The following is a 24,633-nucleotide window of genomic DNA, read 5'->3' as shown; positions in this document are numbered from 1 at the left end:
CCAAGAGTCCAAGCTCTAGGCCTACTGCCCCCACTCTTGGCACCGCCACTGCCTGCTGCTGCCAAGAATCCCCGCTCTGCACACAGCTGCTGCCAGAAGTTGGCAAAAGGCTGGCAAATAGAGCATCATGTAGGAAAATGTGAAGTTGTTCATTTTGGAAGGAAGAACAAAAGTACAGAGTATTATTTAAATGGCGAAAAATATGCATAAAGCTGCAACATGAGGGAACTTGTGCATGAAACACAGGAAGATCGCACACAGGCCCAGCAGGTAATCAGGAAAGCTAATGGAATGTCGGCCCCTTATTTCAGGGGGTTTGGAGTATAAGTGTAGGGAAGCCTTACTGCAACTGTACAAGGTATTGGGGAGACCACATCTGGAGTATTGAGAGCAGTTTTGGTCTCCTTATTTAAGGAAATATATCATTTAATTGGAGATAGTTTAGAGAAGGTTCACTACAATGATCTCTGGTATGGATGGGTTATCCCATGAGCAAAAATTTAACAGGTTGAAACTCCTCCCACACGAGTTTAGAATAATGAGAAGTGATCACATTGAAACATTTAGAATCCTTGAGGACCTTGATAGATTAATTGCTGAGATTGTGTTTCCCCTCATGGGAGAACCTAGGATCAGAGGGCATGGTCTCAGAATAAAGGGTTGCCAATTTAAGACTGAGACGAGAAGGAACTTATCTCTCAGAGAGTTGAGAGTCTTTGGAATGCCTGCCATAGAGAGCTCTGGGAACAGAGTCCTGTGCATATTCTAGGCTGAGGGATCCTTGATCGGTAAGGAAATCAAGGATTACAGGGAAAAGGCAGGAAAGTATATGTGAGGAATGTTGAATGTGCCATGATCCTATTGAGAGGTATATCAGGCGTGAAGGGCTGAGTCACCTGCTTGTGTTCTTATTTCCTATGGTCTTGTGGCCATGAAAAAAAACATATTGGCTTGGATTTTCCTTGCAGCAGTGAAGGAATGGTTTTGCCTTTCATTTTGTGCACAAACTTTTCACAGATTTTTCAATGGCCATTTATACGAATCTGGCGTCATTTTCTATATGACGCCCTCTAAACGGGATCTGAGGGCAGGGCAGATTCCAGTTAGGCTGTTCAATCAAGGAGAGTAAGAACTGCCGATGCTAGAGTCAGATATAACACAGCATGGAGCTGGACAAACACAGCAGGCCAGGCAGCATCAGAGGAGCAGGAAAGTTGATGTTTCGGTTCGGGACTGTTCAGAAAAGGATCCAGTTGAAAGAATTGACACTGGGGCATACAGATTCCAAAATGGATGAATCTGTTTATATCGTTGTACAAGAGTGAAATCAAGATTGAGACGTACACATGAACTGAAGGTAGAGAGATAATGGAAACATTTTAAAAATAAAAAACCTTCAAAATTTCAACTCCACATTTATCAAATTAGTTTTTCATGATTATCAAGATTGTTCAGCTGCACTTGTCACATCACACATTTATAAACTCAGTTACTCCTGAATGAGCCAATTTTCAGCGGTTTTAGCACAATACAATGGGAAAAATCCTCTGAACTTCATGCCTTTTCTTGTGACTTCAATATTGAGCTAAACTGTGAGGACTACAAAAGGACAGACTGCGCAGGAACAAAGTATCTTGAACAGCATTTCCCGGATTATGTGTTTAGCTGTGCATGTGGTGACAGAGGAGTTTGATGATAGATGGAAACAAAAAGGTTGACACTGATGATCATGCATAATAAAATTATAGAATGAGAAGAACTAATTTGATGATGCAATTTTAAGATTAGAATACCAGTCCATGTGCAACTCACAATCTCACTCCTATCTCTTTTCTGTTTCAATTCCTTATCTAAGTCAGTTTAAAAGCATTTATGATTTGTTCACAACAGAAAAGTTGTTGGGGAATTTCATATCCTCACAAAAAAACTTACTTAACTATCCCCACTTAACATCTAATGATGATCTTACGTTTATGCGCCTTAAATGTTGACATAGGCCTGTTCAACGTAGGAATTGTGTCTCCCTTAATTATCACAAGTTCTTCCTACAACTTTTTGTGTTTTGGTAAAGAGGACCCCAGTTTCTTTGACTTTTTCCTCTTAACTAAGGCAGGTCATTCCTGGGATCATCATCTGTGCCCTCTCCATGACCTTGGCATCCTTTCTAAGTGAGAGCTTTGAAAACAGAAAATAGAATTTTAACTACTGCCCAAACAACTCAGTGTGTCAATAAACCATACCTTGAAACACCCCGCAAAGTGGCAGTCATTTATGTAGTTGAAGTATGCAATAAATGCATGCAAAGCACCAAGAGTTGTATAGTAATATAAAATTATTGTCGGTGTCCATATGAAAACTTTCCCTGTTGTGTTATGTCTCACAATCAGTATGCCAGTTTCCCTTTATGAGACAGGCTCATGATATGATCACTGCATTGTAACATGTCACCTGAAAGTAGAAGTTCTCAATAAAAGTAGGCCTAACATATGTTTTTTTGCAAATCACTTTAAAATTGTGCCCTATGATTCTCGATCCTTCTGTGAATGGGAGCAGTTTCTCCCTATCTACTCTGTCCAGACCCTTGCAATTTTGAAAATTCTATCAAACCTCCCCTCAGTCTTTACCTCCCCCAAACAGTTCTAACTTCTCCAGCTATAGAGAGTCAAGAAAACTGAAGTTTCGCTTCCTTACAAACCTCTGCTGCAATCTAGCAAATACATTCACATCCTTCCTAAAGTGTAATGCCCAGAGCTGTATAAAACAACCCAGCTGAGATCTAAACTGTGTCTTAAGTCACAAGCTCGCTGCTCTTGCATTCTATGTGCCTATTAATGAATCTTAGAGTGGGATTTTAATGGCTCTCTGTACCTCTTCTGCCACCTTTGGTCCCTTTGATACTGCACACCCTCTAGCATCGTACCCTTCCCTTCATTTTCTCTTTCCATGCTCTTTCTAACAAAATGTACCATCTCACACATCTCTCCCTGTAGCAGTAAAGGACATGGGTGTGAGTTTTCGAAGAGCAACTGTTAGAGACATTTATTAAGTTAGCAATTACCTCAAAACTAGTTAAAGCTTTCAAGAGGGATATTCTGAGCAAGATAAAGGGCCATAGATATTTGCTCTTCACTTGGAGAAGGACACAAGCATGAAGCCATATTTGTGGGCCAACTATAATTGCAAGCTTTAGATGCAGCCAACACTATTGCTATGGTCAGCAAAGCACACCAAGCCATAAGGAAAGTAATTTATCTCAAATACCCATAACCTGTCCATTTTTCTTGATATCTGTAAAACATATGGCACCAAGGGACATTAGACATACATATGCAGGAAATCTGGTTCTAAAGGCCAAGCTGTAAATGAAACAGGTGGACCAATAAGATGGTACAGTACCTGAACACTGGTAGCAAGGAAAGTGCACAAATGCAAACATATCAGTGATGTTCAGAATCAACCAAGCAAGAGGCAAATTTTTGAAGATCGCCAAACTTTCCATATTGTTAACCTCACACACCATACCAATAGAATAAGGCTATCAGGAATTTTTTAGTCATTAATGTTACATTTTCTGAAAAGGTAGGATGACATTAACTAAAAGCTGCAATTGACACAGAACTAGTGCCAACGTATTATCACTTTGCATTCTGAAAGATATGTACCTCAGTAATTGGTGCTCCATGGTACAACCAACAAGAGACTGTCTCACAGCATGGAGTAGATCATCAATTCTGTGCATTGGCAGAATCACACTGCAGCACCAACACACAAGCTTATTTTGAATTCCCCAAAACCTTTTACCTGATGGGGATTAATTGGCTAGCAGGGCTATCAATACACACAGATCCATACTTAGTCATAATTCGTGAGATTTAAAACCATACCCATGGTGATGGAGCAGACCACATGCGATGAGATTGAATCAGTCAATTAGCTGCATGGATATGACTCTGAAGTGAGATATAAGCCGTGAACCATTATGATTATGTCTGGCACATTGAACAGATTAACCAAATCCACACAAAACTAAGGTATTACTGTTGATTTATGTATTGATGTTCTAGGCTACAATGTCGAAGACATTCTCGAGTTTGAACTGTTAAGTTTGGCCAGAGCCAATGTGAGCACTTGCAATTGGCAATTGCTGAAGATGCACAGCTTCAGATTTGCAAAAGATAATTATCTGGAAGGGATGGCCTGACAGAATTAAAGAAGTACCCGAGAAGATTTATTCATATTGGCCACACAGAGCTCAGTTGGCTCTACACAATGAATCATTTTAAAATGCGAACAAGTCTTAATACCAAAAATATTATGCCATAATATCATGTCCTTATTATACAAGAGACCCACAAGTTTTGAACACATAAGACTAGTTCATGAAACTGTTGACTGGTCAAGAGATTTATAAGGATATTCAATGACTTCGCATCAGACAATGTTCCATCCACTCATTAGGTTAAAGTAGCGACAGGCCCAATCATAGTTTGCAGGGAAGATTACATCACTGTGAAGGATTACTTTTCTAAATCTTCCATTCTTCACCAAATTAGTAACAACAAACATGAACATCAGTGACACAATGACTGCCATTTTTAGCTTAATCGGTATCCCAGAATGAATAATGTATGACAACAGAATGCAGTTCATTGAGAAACTATCTTAAGACGTGTACTGGTTAGGGAGTGACACCATTAAAACTACCATTCATGCCTAAACTGTCTAGCAGAATATATGCTATATTTTATCATCATCTGGCAGAATGTACGCTATATATTATCAAATCATTGACAATTAAGTATCAAGCAACAAAGCAAGATTTTCACATTGCATTGCCGCATTTTGCTCAGCATCATTGGAGAGACAATTGTCTCTCCAGAACAATTATTGCTCAAATCCAAGTGTGTATGACCTGCCCACCATTCCAAGACAGAGGAGCATAAAAAAGATATAAAATGAACAAGCAGACAGAGAACCGTCAAAGCTTCATTGGGCAGAGACTGAGAGTCAGAAATACAAATGTAAATACTTGGGTATTTGGGTGTACAAGAGTTAATAGACTACCAGTCCAATTATCAGAGGCATTGCTGATCTTGGTGCTACATTGCAAAAAGAGGGTGAGGAGGAAAACTAGAATGATGATTGTATAGTGACATTGAGTGGCAGCAGGCAGTGACAGGATAACTACATTTTCAAACAAACACAGCAAAGAACAATGCATTTCACTCTAGATGGGTATAAAATTGCCAGATAAGTTGACAGACCTCAAAAATATTTAGTTGAAATTTGACATGTTAGTCTTTTAACTTGTTTTATTATTTGTGAAATTATCAAATTGGCAACATGTGCCTATTTACAACAATGCATATCTGTTGTAGTAAGATTTTATCTTCTGAAAAGGAGGGATATTTGTTATGTGTCACAGTCAGTGTGTCACTATATCCATGCTGACATCTTAAAATGCATAAAGATGAATAAATCCATAAGGCCTGATCATGTATACCCTAGAACTCTGTGGAAGCTAGGGAAGTGATTACTGAGTCATTTGCTGAGATACTTGTATCATTGATAGCCACAGATGAGTGGCTGGAAGACTGGAGATTGGCTGGTGTGGTGCCACTATTTAAGAAAGGTGGTGAGGAAAAGCCAGGGAACTATAGACTGGTGAGTGTGACATCGTTGGTGGGCAAGTTGTTGGATGGAATCACAAGGAAAAGGATTTAGAACATAAAACAGTACAGCACAGTACAGGCCCTTGGGCCCACAATGTTGTGCCGAACTTTTACTCAAATCCTAATGTCGATCTAACCTCCACCCCTACCTTATAGTACCAACCATATGCCTATCTAATAGCTGCTTAAATGCCCCTAATGACTCTACTACCTGCTCCAGCAATGCATTCCATATCCCTACCACTCTCTGAGTAAAGAATATACCTCTGACGTCTCCCCTATATCTATCTCCACTCACTTTAAAACTATGGTCCCTCATAATAGCTACTAGGAAAAAAGTCTCTGGCTCTCTACTCTATCTGTACCTCTGATCATTTTTTACACCCTATCAAGTCACCTCTTATACTTCATTGTTCTAAAGAGAAAAGCCCTAGCTCTCTCAACCTTTCCTTGTAAGACCTTCCCTCCATTCTAGGCAACATCCTGGTAAATCTCCTCTGCACCTTTTCCAACGCTTCCACATCTTTCCTGTAATGAGGCGGCTAGAACTGGACACATTCCAGATGTGGCCAAACCAGGGTTTACCATACGCCTTCTTAACAACTCTATCCACCTGGGCGGCAGCTTTCACAAAACTGTGGACATGCACCCCGAAATCTCTCTGCTCCTCCACACTGCCAAGAATATTTCCATTAACCCTGTATTCTGCTTTCAAGTTTTTCCTTCCAAAATGAATCACCTCACACTTTTCAGGGATAAACTGCGTCTGCCACTTCTCAGCCCAGCTCTGCATCCTATCAATGTCCCTTTGTAACCTAGAACAGCACTCCGCACTGTCCACAATGTAATCCACCTTTGCATCGTCCACGAATTTACTAATCCACCCTTCCACTCCTTCAGCCAAATCATTTATAAAGATAATTTATAATAGAAGATCCTTGTGGTACACCACTCATAACTGAGCACCATGTTGAATATTTTCTGTCCACTACCACCCTTTGTCTTCTAAGGGTCAGCCAATTCTGAATCCAATCTGCCACATTTCCCCCTGTCCCATGCCTCCTTACCTTCTGCATGAGCCTACCATGGGGAACCTTATCAAATGCCTTACTTAAATCCATGTTTACCACATCCCCTGCTCTACCTTCATCCACGTGTTTGGTGATCTCTACACAGAATTCAATAAAGTTTGTAAGGCATGATCTACCCCTCACAATCCATGCTGACTATCATGAATCAAACTGTGCCTTTCCAAGTGATCAAAAATCCTGTCTCTCAGAGCCCTTTCCAATAATTTGCCCACCATTGATGTAAAACAAACTGGTTTGTAATTTTCAGGATTATCCCTATTCCCTTTTTAGAGCAAAGGAATGATGTTCGCCTCTCTCAAATCTGCTGGAACTATACCCGTGGACAGTGAGGATGAAAAGATCATCACCAAAGGCCCTGCGATCTCTTCCTTCACTTGGATAAATCCCATCAGGCCCCCGGGGACTTATCTATCTTCAAGTTCCTCCAAATTCCTAGCATATCTTCCTTACTAACAGCAACCTCCTCTAGCCTATCAGCCTGTTTCACACTGTCTTCCTCTACAACTCAGTCCCTCTCAGTTGTGAATACTGAAGAAAGGTATTCATTAAGGACCTCTCCTATCTCTTTAGGCTCTGTGCACAAATTCCTTTTACAATCCTTGACCCGCCTTACCCTTTCTCTGGTACCTCACGTACGTGTAAAAAGCCTTGGAGTTTTCCTTGATCCTCTCTGCCAAGGTTTTCTCATGCTCCCTTATAGCTCTCCTAAGCTCTTTCTTCAGCTCCTTCCTGGATAACTTGTATCCCTCTAGAGCCTTTACCATTCCTTGTTTCCTAAGCCTTACATAAACATCCTTCTTCCTCTTAACCAGTCGTTCAACCTCTCTTGAGAACTAAGGCTCCCACACTCGACTGCATCTTCCCTGCCTGCTAGGGACAAACATTTCAAGCACGTGCAGTATGCATTCCTTAAAAAATCTCCATATTTCGATAGTGCTCTTCCCTGACAGCATCAATTTCCATTTTATGTTACCCAGTTCTTGCCTAACAGAATTGTAATTACCCTTCCTCCAATTAGAAACCTTACCCTGTTGTTTATACCTAACCTTTTCTGTGACTATTGTAAAAGTAACAGAGTGATGATCGCTACAACCAAAATGCTCTCCTACCAACAGGTCTAACACAAGGGCCAATTCATTGCCAAGCACCAAATTCAAAGTGGCCTCTCCTCGTGTTGGTCTATCTACATACTGTGTCAGGAATCCTTCCTGAATGCACTGGACAAAATCCTCTCCATCTGAACTATTACAACTAAAATGTTTCCAATCAATATTTGGAAAGTTGAAGTCTCCCATGACTACAACCCTGTGACTTCTGCACCTTTCCAGTATCTGTCTCCCAATCCGCTCCTCTACTCTGAAACTGTTAGGCGGTCTGTAAAAAACTCCAACAAAGTGACTGCTCCTTTCTTGTTCCAGACCTCAACCCAAACTGACTCGGTAGGCTTGCCATTCTCGAACTGCCTTTCAGTAGCTGCTATAATAGCCCTGACTAACAATGCCACTCCACCGCCTCTTTTTCCATCCTCCCTATTTCTTTTAAAGCATCTAAATCCCGGAACTTCCCACAACCACTCCTGTCCCTGAGTTACCCAAGTTTCTGTAATAGCCACAACATTGTAGTTCCAAGTACTGACCCATGTTCTAAGGCCATCTGCCTTATTTCTGATACTTCTAGCATTGAAGTATACACACCATGAACCATCTCTGTGTCCACAATTACTCCCCATCGACCACATTTCTTTACAAACAACCTCACTCCCTGTTGTGTCTGTTGGAAGGCTGAATACCTCATGCTCTGAATTATAAATCCGGTTCCCCACCCCCTGCCAACCTAGTTTAAACCATCCTGTATAGCTTGAGCAAACCTCCATCCCAGGATACCTGTGCCTTTCTGGTACAGGTCCCACTTTCCCCAGAAGTGTTCCAATTATTCATGAAATGAAAGCCCTCCCTCCTACACCAGCCCTGAAGCCACGTGTTTACTTGCACTCTCTCCCTATTTCTTACCTTGTTATCATGTGGCACAGGTAGTAATCCAGAGATAACTACCCTGTTTGTCCTGGACTTCAGCTTCCAACCTAACTCCCTTATACTCATTTTTCACATTCTCTGCCCTTTTTCTACCTATGTCATTGGTACTGATGTGTACCATGGCTGCTGGTTGCTCACCCTCTCCCTTAAGGACCTTGAAGACACGATCCAAGACAGCATGGACCCTGGCATCCAGGAGGCAACATACCATCCGTTCATCTCGTTCGCATCTACAGAACTGCCTGTCTGCGCCTGATTTGCATACATCTGGAAAGGCAGGCACTGATTAGGGATAGAAAACATGGCTTTGTGCATGGGAAATCATATTTTACTAACTTGATTGAGTTTTTTGAAGAAGTAAGGAAGAGGATTGATGAGGGAAGAGCAGTGGATGTGATCTATATGGGCTTCAGTAAGGTGTTTGATGAGGTTCCAAATGGTAGACTAGTTAGTAAGGTTAGATCACATGGAATACAGGGAGAGCTAGCTATTTGGATACAGAACTGGCTGAAATGTGGGTGTTTTTGGAGGGGTGCTTTTCAGACTGGTGGCCTGTAATCAGTGGTGTGCCACAAGGATTGTTGCTGGGTCCACTGTTTCTCATCATTTATCTACATGATTTGGTGGTGAACATAGGAGGTGTGGTTAATAAGTTTGCAGCTGAGACTAAAATTGGATGTGTAGTGGACAGCAAAGGATACCCAAGAGTACAATGGGATCTTGATCAAATGGGCCAATGGCCGGAGAGTGACAGATGAGTTTAATTTAGAGAAATGTGAGGTGTTGCATTCTGGAAAGACAAATCAGGCAGGACTTATACCCTTAATGAGGGGCCCTGGGGAGTGTTGCACAACTAAGAAACCTTGGAGTGTGGGTAGATTGTTCCTTGAAAGTAGGTCCCAGGTAGACAGGATAGCGAAGATGACATTTGGTATGCTTGCCTTTATTGGTTGTACATTAAGTATAGGAGTTGAGATGTCATGTTGTGGCTGCACAAGGGATTGATTAGGCCACTATTAGAATACAGTGTGCAGTTCTGGTCTCCTTTATATAGGAAGGATGTTGTGAAATTTGAAAGAGTTCAGAAAAGACCTACAAGGATTTGCCAGGGTTGGAGGGTTTGAGCTATAGGGAGAGGCTGAATAGGCTGAGGCTTTTTTCCCTGGAGCATCGGGGGCTTAGAGATGACCTTATAGAGGTTTATAAAATCGTGAGGGGCATGGATAGTGTAAATAGCCAACGTCTTTTCCCTGGGATTGGGGAGTCCAAAACTAGAGGGTATAGGTTTAAGGTGAGAGGGGAAATATTTAAAGGGGACCTAGAGGGCAACATTTTCATGCTGAGGGTGGTGCATGAATGGAATGAGCTGACAGAGGAAATGGTAGAGGCTAGTAAAATTAAACATTTAAAAGGATTCTGGATAGTTACATGAACAGGAAGGGTTTAGAGGGCTATGGGCCAAATGCTGGCAAATGGGACAAGATTGATTAGGATATCCTGTCAGCATGGATGAGTTGGACCAAAGGATCTGTTTTCATGGTGTACAGCTCTATGACTCTGTGCCTCTAAGAGTCAGGCTCACGATCACATCACTATAGCATAGCATGTGACCTGAAGATTTAAAGGTCTAGGGATCACTTGAAGCATGACACACCACAAGAAACGTGCTACTCTGTGTAACTTAATAACTTAATGTTAGCCCGGAAGATTATGTGCTTGCACATAAAATATTCATTTATGATAGCTAGTGCAATAAATGTCTCACAGCGTCTTATGTTACGAAGGATGACATAAGAATTGCAATATCATGTAAAAATAACCTGTTATTATTCTCTTGTTATTAACAAATTATTCAAATACAGATAATATTTCAGAAATGAAGGGCTAATTTTAGACTTGCCCATTTTGAACTCAGCAGGTTGTTCTGATAGGGGCCAAGCTGCACCTGATTTGAGCCTTTGGAAATGGAGGTATAATGAGTAATGTCACTAGACTGTAATCTAGAGACTCCAGGCTAATAATCTGGACATTTGGGTTCAATTAATAAAATCTGAAATTGAAAGCTGGTCTCAGTACCATAGCAGCTATTGCTGATAGTTTAAAGACCTGTCTGTTTCACTGATATTCTCAAAGGAAGGAAATCTGCCACTCTTAACCAGTCTCACTAACATGTGGCTCCAGATCCATAGCAATTTGACTCTTGATTCTGCTCAGTTCAAAGGAAACCTCTGATGGTCAACAAATGCTGGCCTTGCCAGCTACGTCCACATCCACGAACAAATAGAGTAACGCAAAAGTTGTTTTCTTTCATTTTATTAGTCACCTTCCCTTTAGATTTAGATTATGTTCAAATAATGTCAGAAATATTGGAAGCCATTCAAGTGGTTTAATGGTAAGGCAGCCTATGTTCTTGAGAGAATAATCTTTTCACGCTTTGATTTTGACCTCCTGTGAACACTCCTCTCTCCATCACACTGTACCCTAACATGAATGTCAGTGTTTCTAGCTGCCTTGGCTAAATTGTCTCAATCTCATCCAATTCCACCACCTTTTTACTTTTTGATTAAATGCCTGTTAGGTGAACATAGAGAAGATATTTCTACTATTGGCATCAACCAAATAGTCAATAATGAATTTAATATGGAATTGTTTACACAGGAGGTGGATAGAATGAGCAGGATTTGCTACAGGAGTATAGACTTTAATCAGAAGCTTTAATCAGATGTTAAATGAACAAATCTGAATATAGGACAGAGGTGGTCTATGTGGAGCATAGGCAACTGTTTTCTATGCTTTACACTTTGTATGTAAAATCCTCAGTTTAGTTTGATGACAAACCTCAATGAAAAATCCATTCACGCTCAGAACTGTAATGAGATTAATTGAAGCAGTTTGAGGTACCCTGTTTTAAAATGGTTTGTTTTGCGCAGGTGAACAACTGTACATTTTCTCATGATGGCCAGCTCCTATTAACAGGTTCAGATGACTGCAATGCTTGCATCTGGCATGTTAAAGGTGAAAAACTTCTATCTAAAATAAAGGGCCACACAGGTATGAAACTTCAGTGACACATTTTACTCACCTGTATTGTTTCCATACTCATGATTCAACCAAATCTCTAATTGAACAGTATCCTGTATCATTTATAGATTTTTAAGAACATCTTTAGTTTATTAATTATATATTTGAAGCAATGTTTTGTCATCGCCAGTAATGTCCTTACTTGTTTCCTTCGTTACTGAATTACATTTAAATAAACACAAACTACATTAAAACCATGGGAGACAATTTGCTCTGGTTGATATGTCTAATGCAATCATAAACCTACACCTTTAGAATATCACCATTATTATGCTAAAATGGTTAATGGAAGAAAATCATTCATTTTGTTTAGATGTCAGTACGACAATGCAAGCAGGAAAATCTTTCCAAAACATTTGGATATGGGATATTAAATGATGTGCGATCAGATTAAATGCAGAGTAAATAACAATGATAAAAGTTGTTTTTAATTCTATCAATTATGGGCAACCATTTAATGTTGCATCTTTCCACCTTCCCTTACCATTGTTCCATACAAGCTCCAACTCAAGAGTTGAAGACGTTCACAGCTTCAGGTCTGCATGACCCCGGTAACAATTGGCATTGCCTTGATGCCCTGAATTTAATTAGAAGATGCAGAAAGGTGTTCCCAATTTTTGAGACAGGTCTAACTGGACTTTTCACATGATTTCATCACATTTCTTCCCATAGCCCATACCGTTCAGGCATCTATAAGATAAGCCATCATTTTAGTTTCAATGGCTCAGGAAAATATAGAAGTGCAGTTGAAAAGAGTGATTTGTTTAAGGCATTATTAGGGTTGTTGAACATTAGAAGTTCATAATTAATTTTAAAAGCTGTATGACTAACAAAAATCATTTTAAAATTAGTTGTCTGTTGGAACTATATTCACAACTGTATAACAGGATTCATCAAAATATGTCCATGGATTGGTACAAGTGCAGGCCATTCTCTAACACCGTAGTTCTGTCAAAATTGTTCAAAACTGTTTGACTATGTAACATTATGCACAGTACAATAAGTATATTGAGCAGATTCTGGTTGTCGTTTCTGCTCCAACAGGCCCAGTCAAGGCTTGTGTGTTTTCTAATGACTCTAATTTCTTCGCCACTGGATCCTGTGATTGTACTGTAAGATTATGGAAGACCAAAACAGGAAGATGTCTGTACACTCTGCAAGGTAACTACATCAGAAAATACTGATTACATCAGAGGCAGAAAACATTCTTTCTCCATGACAGTGATCAGTGTTTGTTGCAACTGACTGAAAAGGGTTTAAAAAGAGGGGAGTCAAATTATAGATAACAAAGTGTGAAGCTGGATGAACACAGCAGGCCAAGCCGCATCTCAGGAGCACAAAAACTTCATCCTGATGAGGGGTCTAGGCCCGAAACGTCAGCTTTTGTGCTCCTGAGATGCTGCTTCGCCTGCTGTGTTCATCCAGCTTCACACTTTGTTATTTGGATTCTCCAGCATCTGCAGTTCCCATTATCTCCGAGTCAAATTATATTTCCTTTCCTGGCCACAACAAGATTAATGCCAGTTAATGAATGCTTTTTCCTTCCTCACCCTGCAAATTATGCTTGAATCTGCTTCCAGCACCACTCTTTAAGGGTCTAATAGTAACAACTTTGTGTAAATACATTTAAACCTCTCCTTTGGCTCATTAGCTAATTTTTAAAAATCTGTGTCCTTTGGTTAGAAACGGTCCAGTGGTAGAAACTGTTACTAATTTCAAAACTCATCCTAATTTTGATTTAATTTTGAATATCTTTTATTAATCCTCCACTTGAACATTCACCTTCGCGTCCCTGAAGTTCCTCATCTCTACCATCTTTTGGAAAATCTCTTCTCAAGTTCAAAGACAACACAATTGTTTTGTGCACGACAAAATACTGAGTACTAAGCTTTTCACTGAAGTATGTCTGCATTTTCGAGAAGCCATCAATGGATAAAGAAAGACCATTATTCTCTGAAAAGGATTCTCCTGAAAAGAATCACACATTGTGGGAGTATCCATTAATGTCAAGGCTGTTGTTGTGAAGTTTAGGCCAAACACAGATCAATGGGAAATCCAGATATTTAGAATTTGCTGTTAAAGAATACATTAATTGATATTTATTGATTGTGTTTAGCCATTGGATTTTAGCCTTAGCATACAGTTTGATTATGAAGGCTGATACTCAAATGTTTCACCACACAAGGCCCAATCTCATTGATTTACTCTTAGTGCTTATTTAACACTATTATTTAATGTTGGCTAATAAATTGTATTGCTGTTATTTTCTAGGACACAGTAAAAGTGTGGAGACTGTATGCTTTAACCATAATTCAAAACTGCTCGCGTCTGCTGGCTGGGACTACACAGCTATTCTGTGGGATACAATGGTTAGCGACAGGCTTTTTGACTGCAGTTGCAATCATTATGTCTTATATTGTTCTGTCACACCACTTTCTTTCCGTTCTCACACCCATGCTGCACTCTCCAAAATGTGTTTTCCCTATCAATTCCTGGTCTGTGTTCTAACCAGTCTTTATAATGCTATCAGTCAAGAGTCCAATTGTCTGCTTTTTTGTCCAGAAACTAGTTCTCTAATTGAAAATGTAACATCCAATTAAATCTCACTTATTAAAATTAAATTCATCCTTAAAATGAATGAAGCAGGAATTGAAAAATAAGAAAAAAGCTTTCCAACATTTTGGGTACCAACCAGAGGCCAAGATACCTTAGAACATATGTTATTGTCCAGGGTACGATCTTAAGGCTTTTATCACATTAAATATTTTACAGTCCAAATTTAGTTATTTGACTGGTAACAAGTGGCTGTTAGTCCAAGCATGGAGCTGTTCACCATATATTTGATCATTGATGAAAAAAATACAAAACTATCTTTGTGACTTTGACTAATAGAATTAACAAACCCTGAGAGCAGAAAATGTATTGACTGAAAAATTCGATATGATCTCAGCATCTATCAAAGACAGACTCTCCCGTGATTCATTTTCCAGTGTTAGTCTACACTAACTGGTAATTAGCACATAACACTTGGGAAATAATTACTGTTTAATATGTGTTAACAATCACTGGTAGTTTTACAACAAAAAGTCCTGTTTGTTAATTACTGCAATGAACATCAAATTATTTGAAATTGCCCAATAACAATGTAGACATAACAATTATTCTTCTGAATAATAATTCAGTCATAGATTTTATTAATAAAAATGCAATGACAGTAGTTCAAGTGCATTTGCTGAACATATATTTCCTTTAAATTGGTTAATGTGATATCTGAGATGTAGAGAAATTAATTACTTAGTTTCCAAACCAAACCAATATTAGTGGAAACTCAATAATATCTTCTTACTATCTAATCAAGAGTACATGCTGTGTCCCATAGAATACACTGCTGAGCCTTTTCTGCAGGATGCTGGTGGAGTTTGAAATTGGTCTAGAGTAACAGAGTATCAGTGAAAGTCAGGCCCCAAGACGACTTTCCACATCAAGCAGATGTTCACCTGCACATCTGCCAATACGGTATACTGTATCCGCTGTTCCTGTTGTGGCCTCCTCTACATCGGGGAAACCAAGCAGAGGCTTGGGACCATTTTGCAGAATGGTTCACACTAAACAACTGCACCTCCCAGTCACGTACCAATTCAACGCCCTCTCCCATTCCTCAGATGACAAGTCCACTCTGGGCCTCCTGCAGTGCCACAATGATACTACCCGAAAGTTGCATGAAAGGCAACTCATATTCCGCTTGGCAATCCTGCAGCCCAATGGTATCAATGTGGACTTCACAAGCTTCAAAATCTCCCCTTCCCCTACCACATCCCAAAATCAGTCCAGCTTGTCCCTGCCTCTCTAACCTGCCATGACTCCCACCTATCCCGTCCTCCCGCCTCAAGCTACACCCCCTATCTCCTACCTACTAACCTCATCCCACCCCCTTGACCTGTCTGTCCTCTCTGGACTGACCTATCTCCTCCCTACCTCTCCACCTACACTTGCTTTTACTGGCTCCATCCCCATGTCTTTGACCTGTCTGTCTTCTCTCCACCTATCTTCTCCTCTATCCATCTTCTATCTGTCTCCCCCTCTCTACCTATTTATTTCAGAACCCTCTTCCCCTCCCCCATTTCTGGAGAAGGGTCTAGGCCCGAAATGTCAGCCTTCCTGCTCCTCTGATGCTTCTTTGCCAGCTGGGTTCATCCAGCTCCACACCTTGGTATCCTAGTTTCTACCACTTACCTTCTTGCCAAAACACTCTCTTTTTCATTTTATGTATAGGATGTAGAATTATGGAAATTTATTATTTCATTGTTCTGCAACAGTTAATGTACAAATAACACTAAGCTATTTAAAGTCATCTTTTTATTTAACCAGACAGGCTTTGCTTTGAAAGTTTTTTCTGGACACAAGAATGTCATCAAAACCTGTGACTTTTCATACTCTGGAGAATGCCTGGTAATCTGGTTTACTTTACAGTTGTACTTGTACTGTATCTCCAATTGTCCTCAGTACACTTAATATGTCATATTTACTAGTTACATTTGTAAAGCACTTTAGCCGAAAAGAACCAGAATTAGCTACATTGGTTACAAGAGCTGGTAAGAATATAGGAATCCTGTGGTGAGTCCTGATTCGCCAAAGTCTTTCTATCATCTACAAGGTAATGGTCAGGAGTATGAAAGAATATGCTTAATTTGACTGGATGACAACAATCCCTACAATGCTGAAGAAATATGGTATGATCCAGGGCAAAGTAGCCTGCTTGACTGATACTCCATCCATCACTTTAATAGCCTTCACTACCTCTACTTGTAGAGCCCAATGACAACAGCGTATACCACCTTCAAGATGCATTGCAGGAACTTGCCCTAAATTCCCTTGTCTGCTTCCTTTCAAACAAACAGTTTCTAACAAACTGAAAGGAGTAATGCAATAGCCAATGGGAACACCATATTTTCCTCCAGGCTTTTCACCATCCTGACTTGGAACTATATTGCCTTTCCTTCACTGATGCTGAATCAAAGATCCTGGAACTCTCTGCATCTCTGACATCATGAAATAAGCATATAAAGGATTGATCCTGGGAGAAACTCTCATTTGTGTGCGTGTGTTTATGTACATGTGTGTTGAATTAAATTCAATGACTTATTGTCACATGTATTTTAAAAAGTACTGATTGTCACTATGTTCTGGTGCCATTTTGAATTATTGAATATAATAAGAGATATTAAGGATTTGATAAAGGACATAAGGGGCAACTTTTTCACACAGAGGGTGGTGCATATATAGAATGAACTGGTAGAGGAAGTGGTGGAGACTGGTACCAATTATAACATTTAAAAGGCATCTGGATGGCTGTGTGAATAGGAAGGGTTTGGAGGGATATGGGTCAAATAATGGCAAATGGGATTAGATTAATTTAGGATATCTGGTCGGCATGGACAAGTTAGACCAAAGGGTCAGTTTCTGTGCTCTACATCTCCATGACTGTTTAACTACTAAAATAGAGTTCATCTTTCTCTCTCTTTCTTGTTCCTCCTCTGCTGCTCCGCTTGACATCAGCCGGGGTCTCTGTAATGGCCTCTGAGTATCGATTATAGGCCTCTGCTGCTGCTACACCCATGACTCACTGTGCCTGAGCTGGAACCACGGGTTAATCTCATGCCTGGAGCCCCAGCCAATGCTCGTCCAGGCAATGCCACCAGACCTCAGTCACTGTGGCCCTTCGCTGATGCTTGGTCAGGTGCCAGGGCCTAGCTGCATTCCTGGAGCCTTGGTGCAGCCTGCGAGTCCGGGCCGGGGCATTCAACCCCGGGCCTACTCCTCGCTCTCTGGGAAACTCCGAACTGGGGTGACCCACATCTCCCTCACCCTGGTTTTGTTGCTGCTGCCGCAGGATGCCTCCTCCTTTATCATTCAGTCAGCCTCGGCCACCATCACTCTCTGGGCCCATGCTGCCATCTTAGTCGCGGTGCGCCAGCTCTCTCTCTGGAGATGGGTTCTCACTCTCCCTCTCTCCCACAATCCTGCTTCAGCTAACTGGTTCAGGGAGCGTGTAAGCTCCTGATACATCCACATGGTAAAACATGTGTATGTGTGCGTGTGCGAGTGTTCATTAGTTGCTAGCCAGTGCTGAAGTATCAGCAGCCAGTTCTAGGTTAAAGTAATTAACAATAAATACACTCTTAAATTGAGCCTGATGTTTCACATGACGATCCTGTAACTCAGGCATAGTATAACTATGGGGAATATCTGCTAATATATTCCATGATACATAATAAACCTGTCTTGATATTTAAAATTGAGGCCAATGTCTGAGGGCAACTAAATGTGGGCATCCTTCTCCACTTGATATCTATGTCTTAGACAAATACCAAAAAGAAAGAATGGTTCTGAAACAAAAAATGCCAGAAATCACCTGGGTCAGGCAGCATCCCTGGAGACAGAGTAAGACAATGTTTTGAGTCAAGACAACTCTTCATCAGAGCAGATAGGACATGTGGATGGGGCAGCATTTATGGGGGCAGGTGCAGTGCTGAGTGAGAAAGGGTGCTGATAGTGCAGATGAAGTGATTGGAATGTGAGAATGGCGGAATAATGGTGAGTCTAATTGCCAGACTGGAAAGAACAGATGGAGTGGGGGCGAGGGGAGAGAGCACATGGTGAGAGAATGCAACAAGTAAAGTGAAACGAAAGGGGAGAAATGGGAATGAGTTTATAATCTGAAGGTGTTGAACTCAATATTAAGACTAGAAGGTTGTAAAGTGCTTAGTCTGAAGATGAGGTGTTGTTCTTCCTGTTTGCACTGCGATTCAGTGGAACACCACAGCATGCTGAGGACAGACAAGTGGGCATGCCAGCAGGACGCTGTGTTAAAATGAGTGGCTATGGGAAGATCGAAGCTGTGCTTGTGCATAGAACAGAGGTGTTCTGAAAAGTGGTCGCCCAGTTTGTGGTTGGTTTCTCCAATGTAGAGTAGGCCACATTTGGTGCAGTGAATGCAATATACAAGATTGGAGAAGGTAGAGGTGAAATGCTGCTTCACCTGGAAACACAGTTATGGCCCTTGGATGGTGAGCAGGGAGGAGGTGAAGGGGCAAGTGTTGTATCTTCTGCAGTTAAATGGGAAGGTGCCGTGGGAAAGGGGAGTGGTGAGGGTGGTCATCATGGAATGGACTAGGGTGTCTCAGAAGGAATAATCACTGTGAAATGCAGACAAGGGGAGTAAGGGGAAGATGTGTTTCGTGGTGGCTTTCTGCTGGAATTGTCTGAAATGGCAGACAATGATCCTTTGAATGTAGAGGCTGGTGGGATGAAATGTGAGGTCAAGGGGGACCTGATCATGCTGTTGCGAGTGATGGAAGGGGGCAAGAGCAGAAGCACGGGTGATAGGTCAGATGCGGTTGAGGGTACTATCAACCACAGTGGGTGGGAGACCACGGTCACGGAAGAAGGAAGCCATGTCAGCAGTGGTCTTCTGGAAGGTGGCATCATCTGAACAGATGCAACATAGGTGAAGGAATTGGGAGAATAGGATGGAATCCTTACAGGACATTGGGTGTGAAGAGAGAGAATGGGGCAGTGAATCTACACAAGGCATTTCAGGTAGTTCCAGTGAACACAACCAGTATGTACATCATGCTGACAGATAGCTGGAATTTGCCATATAGTCCTCCCTTCCAAACAGCATTGCGGAGCTGTCTATATCACATGCATTTCAGTGTTTCAAGAAGACTTCTCACCAAAACCTTTTCAAGGACAATTGGGGATAGGCAAAAAATTCTGGCCTTGACACTGATCACCCATCCCATCGACAAAACAGCTTTTAAATAATAGTGGAAATATACTCAAAATAGGTGAAATGAATGAAGGAATGGTTGCTAGACCCTGGTGCAGTGTTTAGTCAATGCTTTCTGGAAGCTTTGTCACGCAGCTGAGTTCCAAGGTGTTTAAAGGTGGAGAGAGAAAGGAAGAGTTAATTAATCAGCTTGAAGCTGCCAACAGCAGAGTCAGATTTCCCACTCTTCAGTGATCTCCACTGGCCATAGCTGTAAGGTGTGAGGGTTTCAGATCAAGACAGAGTTGTAATTGGTTATAATTCACTGCAGACAAAGGGCAAACAACACTTACTATCATTGCTCACCTGTAAGCAATGGGAAAGGTAACAGAGGGTGAGTGAACCTCAGGAATCACATCCGGGGCAGAGAATTGACATTGGACAAAAGCAAGGACATTGGAATATGAAAAAGTTACATTTTAATACATTGAAATGTAAAAGGGACACCTGATGTTACATCTGAAAGCCTGAATGTTGACACCTTTAATAAAAGCATTTGTTGAATCGTGTTGGGAAGAGGTATATTTTCAAACTGGTGAATAACTAGGGGGGTTTTTGTAATACATGACTAGCATTTCAGTGTTAAACCTGGAAATTCCTGTAAATAACTTGTTGCTGTTCTTGTGTAGGCAACTGGATCCTGGGACTATACGATCAGAGTGTGGAGGATACGAAAACCAAGGCAGAGAATAACTTTGCGGGGTCACACAGGCAACGTGAGCTGTGTGAAGTTTTCTGCATTTGGAATGTTGGTAAGCTGGATGGTGAAATGACATGTAATCCAGGGATATGGAAATGACAGGCCCTATCACTATCTCAATAACTATATCCGCACAGATTGGGGACTGCTAAGAAAGATTCAATGAGAGATTTATGGTGAGAACCTTAACTCCTTTACTGTGCCGTGGACTGTAGCATTCATTTGTGTGAATTCCTGCCATGGAGCTGCTGAGATGCCATCATGCTGCCTGGGTAGCCCAGGCTACACGAAGGTGTATTTTGTCCATTTTTAAAATGAGGGATTTGTGCCAATGGTACAGAGTTGCCTCTTCCAAGTCAATAAAGTAAATAGTTTGTGAGGTCCTAGGTCATTTCTTTGTTAGAACGATAGAAGCAGCATGAATTGGTCAAGACAGGCTCCCCTCAAACCAGGGTTTTAGTTTAGCTTTCAATTCTTGGGGTTTTGAAGCTGGCTGTGGAAGCAGTTATATTTCTCTCTGCCATGGCAAAAAGCTGGAGTTCGCTCTCACTGCCAGCATTTTCTGGACTGGAGAAACATTGCACGTGAGACAATCTATTTTACTGAATTTGCCTTTGCCAAAGATGTGTTTCTGGCATGTTAAAATATTGAAACCGTGCTGTTTCGTAGCTAAATAATCTATTATTCTGTTAAGTTTCCTAATAGAGTTAAAATTACACTAATACTTTTTCTTTTCTTTTGTTTGCATTTTAACTGGATATAAAAATAAAATATGTTTTGCTTAAAACTGAGTAGTGTGACCAATCAAATTACATGTGGAACGCAGCACCTTACACTTGCCTTGACATAAGATAAAAGTTAGGGTCTAGGCTATCTCCTTTATTTGTTTGAAGGAGGGGTTTGGTCTGGTCCATAACAGCAAATGTAAGACACTAAAATCAAACCTATAAAGCAATATTAATATTGGGATGGGAGGCCTTGGCGTCCCTACTACTGGGCCAGAAAGCCTCAGCAAGCCCCAAACTGTTACTGAAACATCAGAGTTATAGGGTCATACAGCATGGAAATGACACTTCAGTTCAACTAATTCATGTTGAGCATATTCCCATAATAAACCAGCCCCACTTGCATGCATTTGGCCCATAACCTGCCAAACCTTTCCTATTCAGCTACTTATCCAAATGTCTTTTAAATGTTATAACTGTACCTGCTTCTACCACTTCTTCTGGCAGTTCATTCCACACAACAACCATTCCCTCTGTAAAAAAGTTGTGCCTCATGTCCTTTTCAAAACTTAACTTAAATCTTGTGGTTGGTTGGCTCGCCGAGCTGATTTGTTGTTTCATTACCATGCTGGGTAACATCCTCAGTGCAGCCTCTGATGAAGCGTCGGTGTGTTTTCCCGCCTGGTTTTTAAACTCTGCGGTCTGTTGCGATGGATTGCCTCACTTCCGGGTTTCCTCGTAGTGGAATGTGTATGGGGTCGAGTTCATTGTGTTTATTAATAGCATGTTTTGTGGAGCACCATGCTTCCAGGAATCCTCATGCTTGTCTCTGCCTAGGCTGTCCCAGGATCTTGGTGTTGTCCCAGTCAAAGTGGCGGTTCTCCTTGTCCACGTGGATTGAGATGAGTGAGTATTAGTCGTGTCTTTTTGTAGCCAGTTGGTGTTGCTGTGGAACAATAAACCAGCTTAGTGAGCCAACGAACCTCAACACCCACAACCCTAGCTACAGATCGACTCCAAAACCTTAGCTTAAGTCTCTCAACATAAAAATATGCCCTGTAGTTTTGAACTCCCCCACCCTGGTTAAAGACCCCTGCTATCCACTTTATGTATAGCCCTCATAATTGTATACATCTCTATAAGTCACCTCTCAACCTCCTATGCTCCAGTGGAAACAGCCATAGCCTATTCAGCCTATTTTTATAACTCAAACCTTACATTCCCAGCGACACAGTTTGTAAATCGTTTCTGAACCTTCTCTAGTTTAATAATACTCTTTCATAGCAGGGCGACCAGAACTACACACAGTACTCCAGAGGAGGCCTCACCAACATTCAGTATAATCTCAACATGATGCCCCAACTTCTACACTCAAAGATCTGAGGAATGAGGGAAAATGTGCTAAATACCTTCTTAACCACCTTGTCTACCTGTGATATAAATTTCAAAGTATTATGTCCCCGAATTCCCAGGCCTCTTCGTTCAACAATATTAAAGTCCTACCATTAATTGTAGCTGCCTTGCCCTGTTTGTTTTATCAAAATGCAATGCCTCATATTTAGCCAAATTAAACTTCATTTGCCATTCATCAGCCCATTGACCGAATTGATCATGGCCTCTTTGTAACCTTAGATAACCTTCTTCATTTTCAATAGTACCCCAATTTTGGTGTCAAGCACAAACTTACAAATCATGCCTTCTATATTCTCATTCAAATGACAAAGTGGATCCAGTAATGGTCCCTGAGGAACACTGCTGTTCATAGACCTCCAGTGTGAAAAACAACCCTCCAATACCACCCTCTGACTCCCACTGTCAAGCCAATTTTATATCCAATTGGCAAGCTCTCCCTGAATCCCATGTGATCTAACTTTACTAATTAGTCCACCATGGTGAATCTTGTCAAAGGCCTTACTAAAGTCCGCATTGTCGACTGCTCTGGCCTCATCAACCTTTTTGGTTACTTCTCAAAAAAACTCAATCAGTTCGAACAGTTTGATTAAAATCTTTGTTTTAAAAATGGGACCATAAATATGATCTCACGATAGAACAATATCATTCATTTTGTTTTGAAAAATTCATAGCTGAGAGGATTTATTTTGTAGAAGATCTAATGTTGATCATAATTTTCGGACAATTTATAAACACCCAAATTCTTTCTCAGGACCATGTTGGCTGTTCTCCAATTGTAGTTACTCAAATGACTGTTGAAAACCTAGTTGTGTTTGATTGAATTGTACTTCACATTTTGTGAGTTTTTAACAGTGGAGTTGGAGCAGAAGGGGGATGTTATTTCTACATCAATTGATTTCACTGATTCGATGGCTTTGGGGGATAGGGTGCTGATGGGGACATGGTAAAGAAACACAGCACAGCCTAAAGTTCTTTAATGAATAAAAGACCAAAAACTCAAGATTTCTGTGTTAGTCTGTGCTTGTGCTTGATCCTGAAATCATAGTTAGATTAAGAGGGCGAGTAATACTAAATGCAGGGTGCTTGCTGTCAGAAGTTGCTGCAAAATCCAACTTTATGATCTGAGCCAATCTGACAGTGTGAATTTTAAATGTTTCCTCAGCTTTGCTGGACAACTGAAGGAGGAAGCCATGTGGTTCCTACATAAATTATGACCACTGTTGGCAACTGTATGTGTCTGGCTCAGTTATAGCACAATGCACTCTCCATAAGCTTGCAAACCAAGCATGATCTATTGAGTAATTCACTTGGAATTACTGGTGTAACTGATCTATATTCGACCAGTGCTTTCAGGAGGGGGAGTTACAAAAAAATGTAATATTGTAAATGAGATTTGACCTCCATGGACTAACAATTGCAGATATCCCCTCATTTTGTGCATCTAATTTTGTTGCTGGAAAATGTGTGTTAAGTGAAGACGTACTAGATAAAAATAATTTTCTCGTAAGAAAATATCTGAGAAAGTAATTAAATTACTGACTTGTAATTTTTAAGTAAAAAACCTGTTTATATGTAATTAAATTAATTGAAACCCGAATAACTGCTTCATTCTCCCCATCATATCATTTCACAGGTGTTCAAACCTTATGGCAGCTAAACCAGTTAGACTTTGATCACTGACCTTTCTTTTCCCTTGATAGTAGTATTAATATGCATTGCAGATTTTGGAAATCTTAATAGAGTTAGTGTGTCAATAAAACCAGAAATGCAGCATTCAAGAATGGAAAGCATATCACAGAACGATGTGGTACTAGATAACCAAAAAGTAAACTGAATTTTAGTGTGCCCCTAATCCATGTGCAGTATTAATTACCAGCTATGTTACACCAAAAATTTGAGTTTGAAGATAATAGTGCTATTTCAAGAATGTATGTTTTAGGAAAACTGCTTCAAAATTAAAACTCATTATCACTCTAAATGGCAGAAATCTAACATATCCAAAATGCCAGTACTGCCAGATGTAAGTCCTTCTGATTGTTTCACAGGCTTCAGCTTCCTGGGACAAGACTGTACGTGTATGGAATTCA

General features: G+C 40.7%; 1 protein-coding gene across 1 annotated transcript; it reads left to right on the top strand.

Moving 5' to 3' along the window:
* Positions 1-219: 219 nt before the first annotated feature.
* On the top strand, positions 220-24,624 carry LOC125465261 (WD repeat-containing protein 38; the record flags this gene model as incomplete). The annotated part of the gene is made up of 6 exons (XM_059638300.1): positions 220-270; positions 11,727-11,847; positions 12,922-13,038; positions 14,149-14,246; positions 20,338-20,460; positions 24,592-24,624. Coding segments are annotated over exons 1-6 (543 nt in total), but the record flags the coding sequence as incomplete, so codon positions are not given.
* Positions 24,625-24,633: the final 9 nt, after the last annotated feature.

Source organism: Stegostoma tigrinum, chromosome 29, assembly GCF_030684315.1.
Source record: "Stegostoma tigrinum isolate sSteTig4 chromosome 29, sSteTig4.hap1, whole genome shotgun sequence".
NCBI lineage: Eukaryota > Metazoa > Chordata > Chondrichthyes > Orectolobiformes > Stegostomatidae > Stegostoma > Stegostoma tigrinum.
Note: the sequence above shows the minus strand (reverse complement) of the source record. Positions and strands in the feature narration are given on the sequence as shown.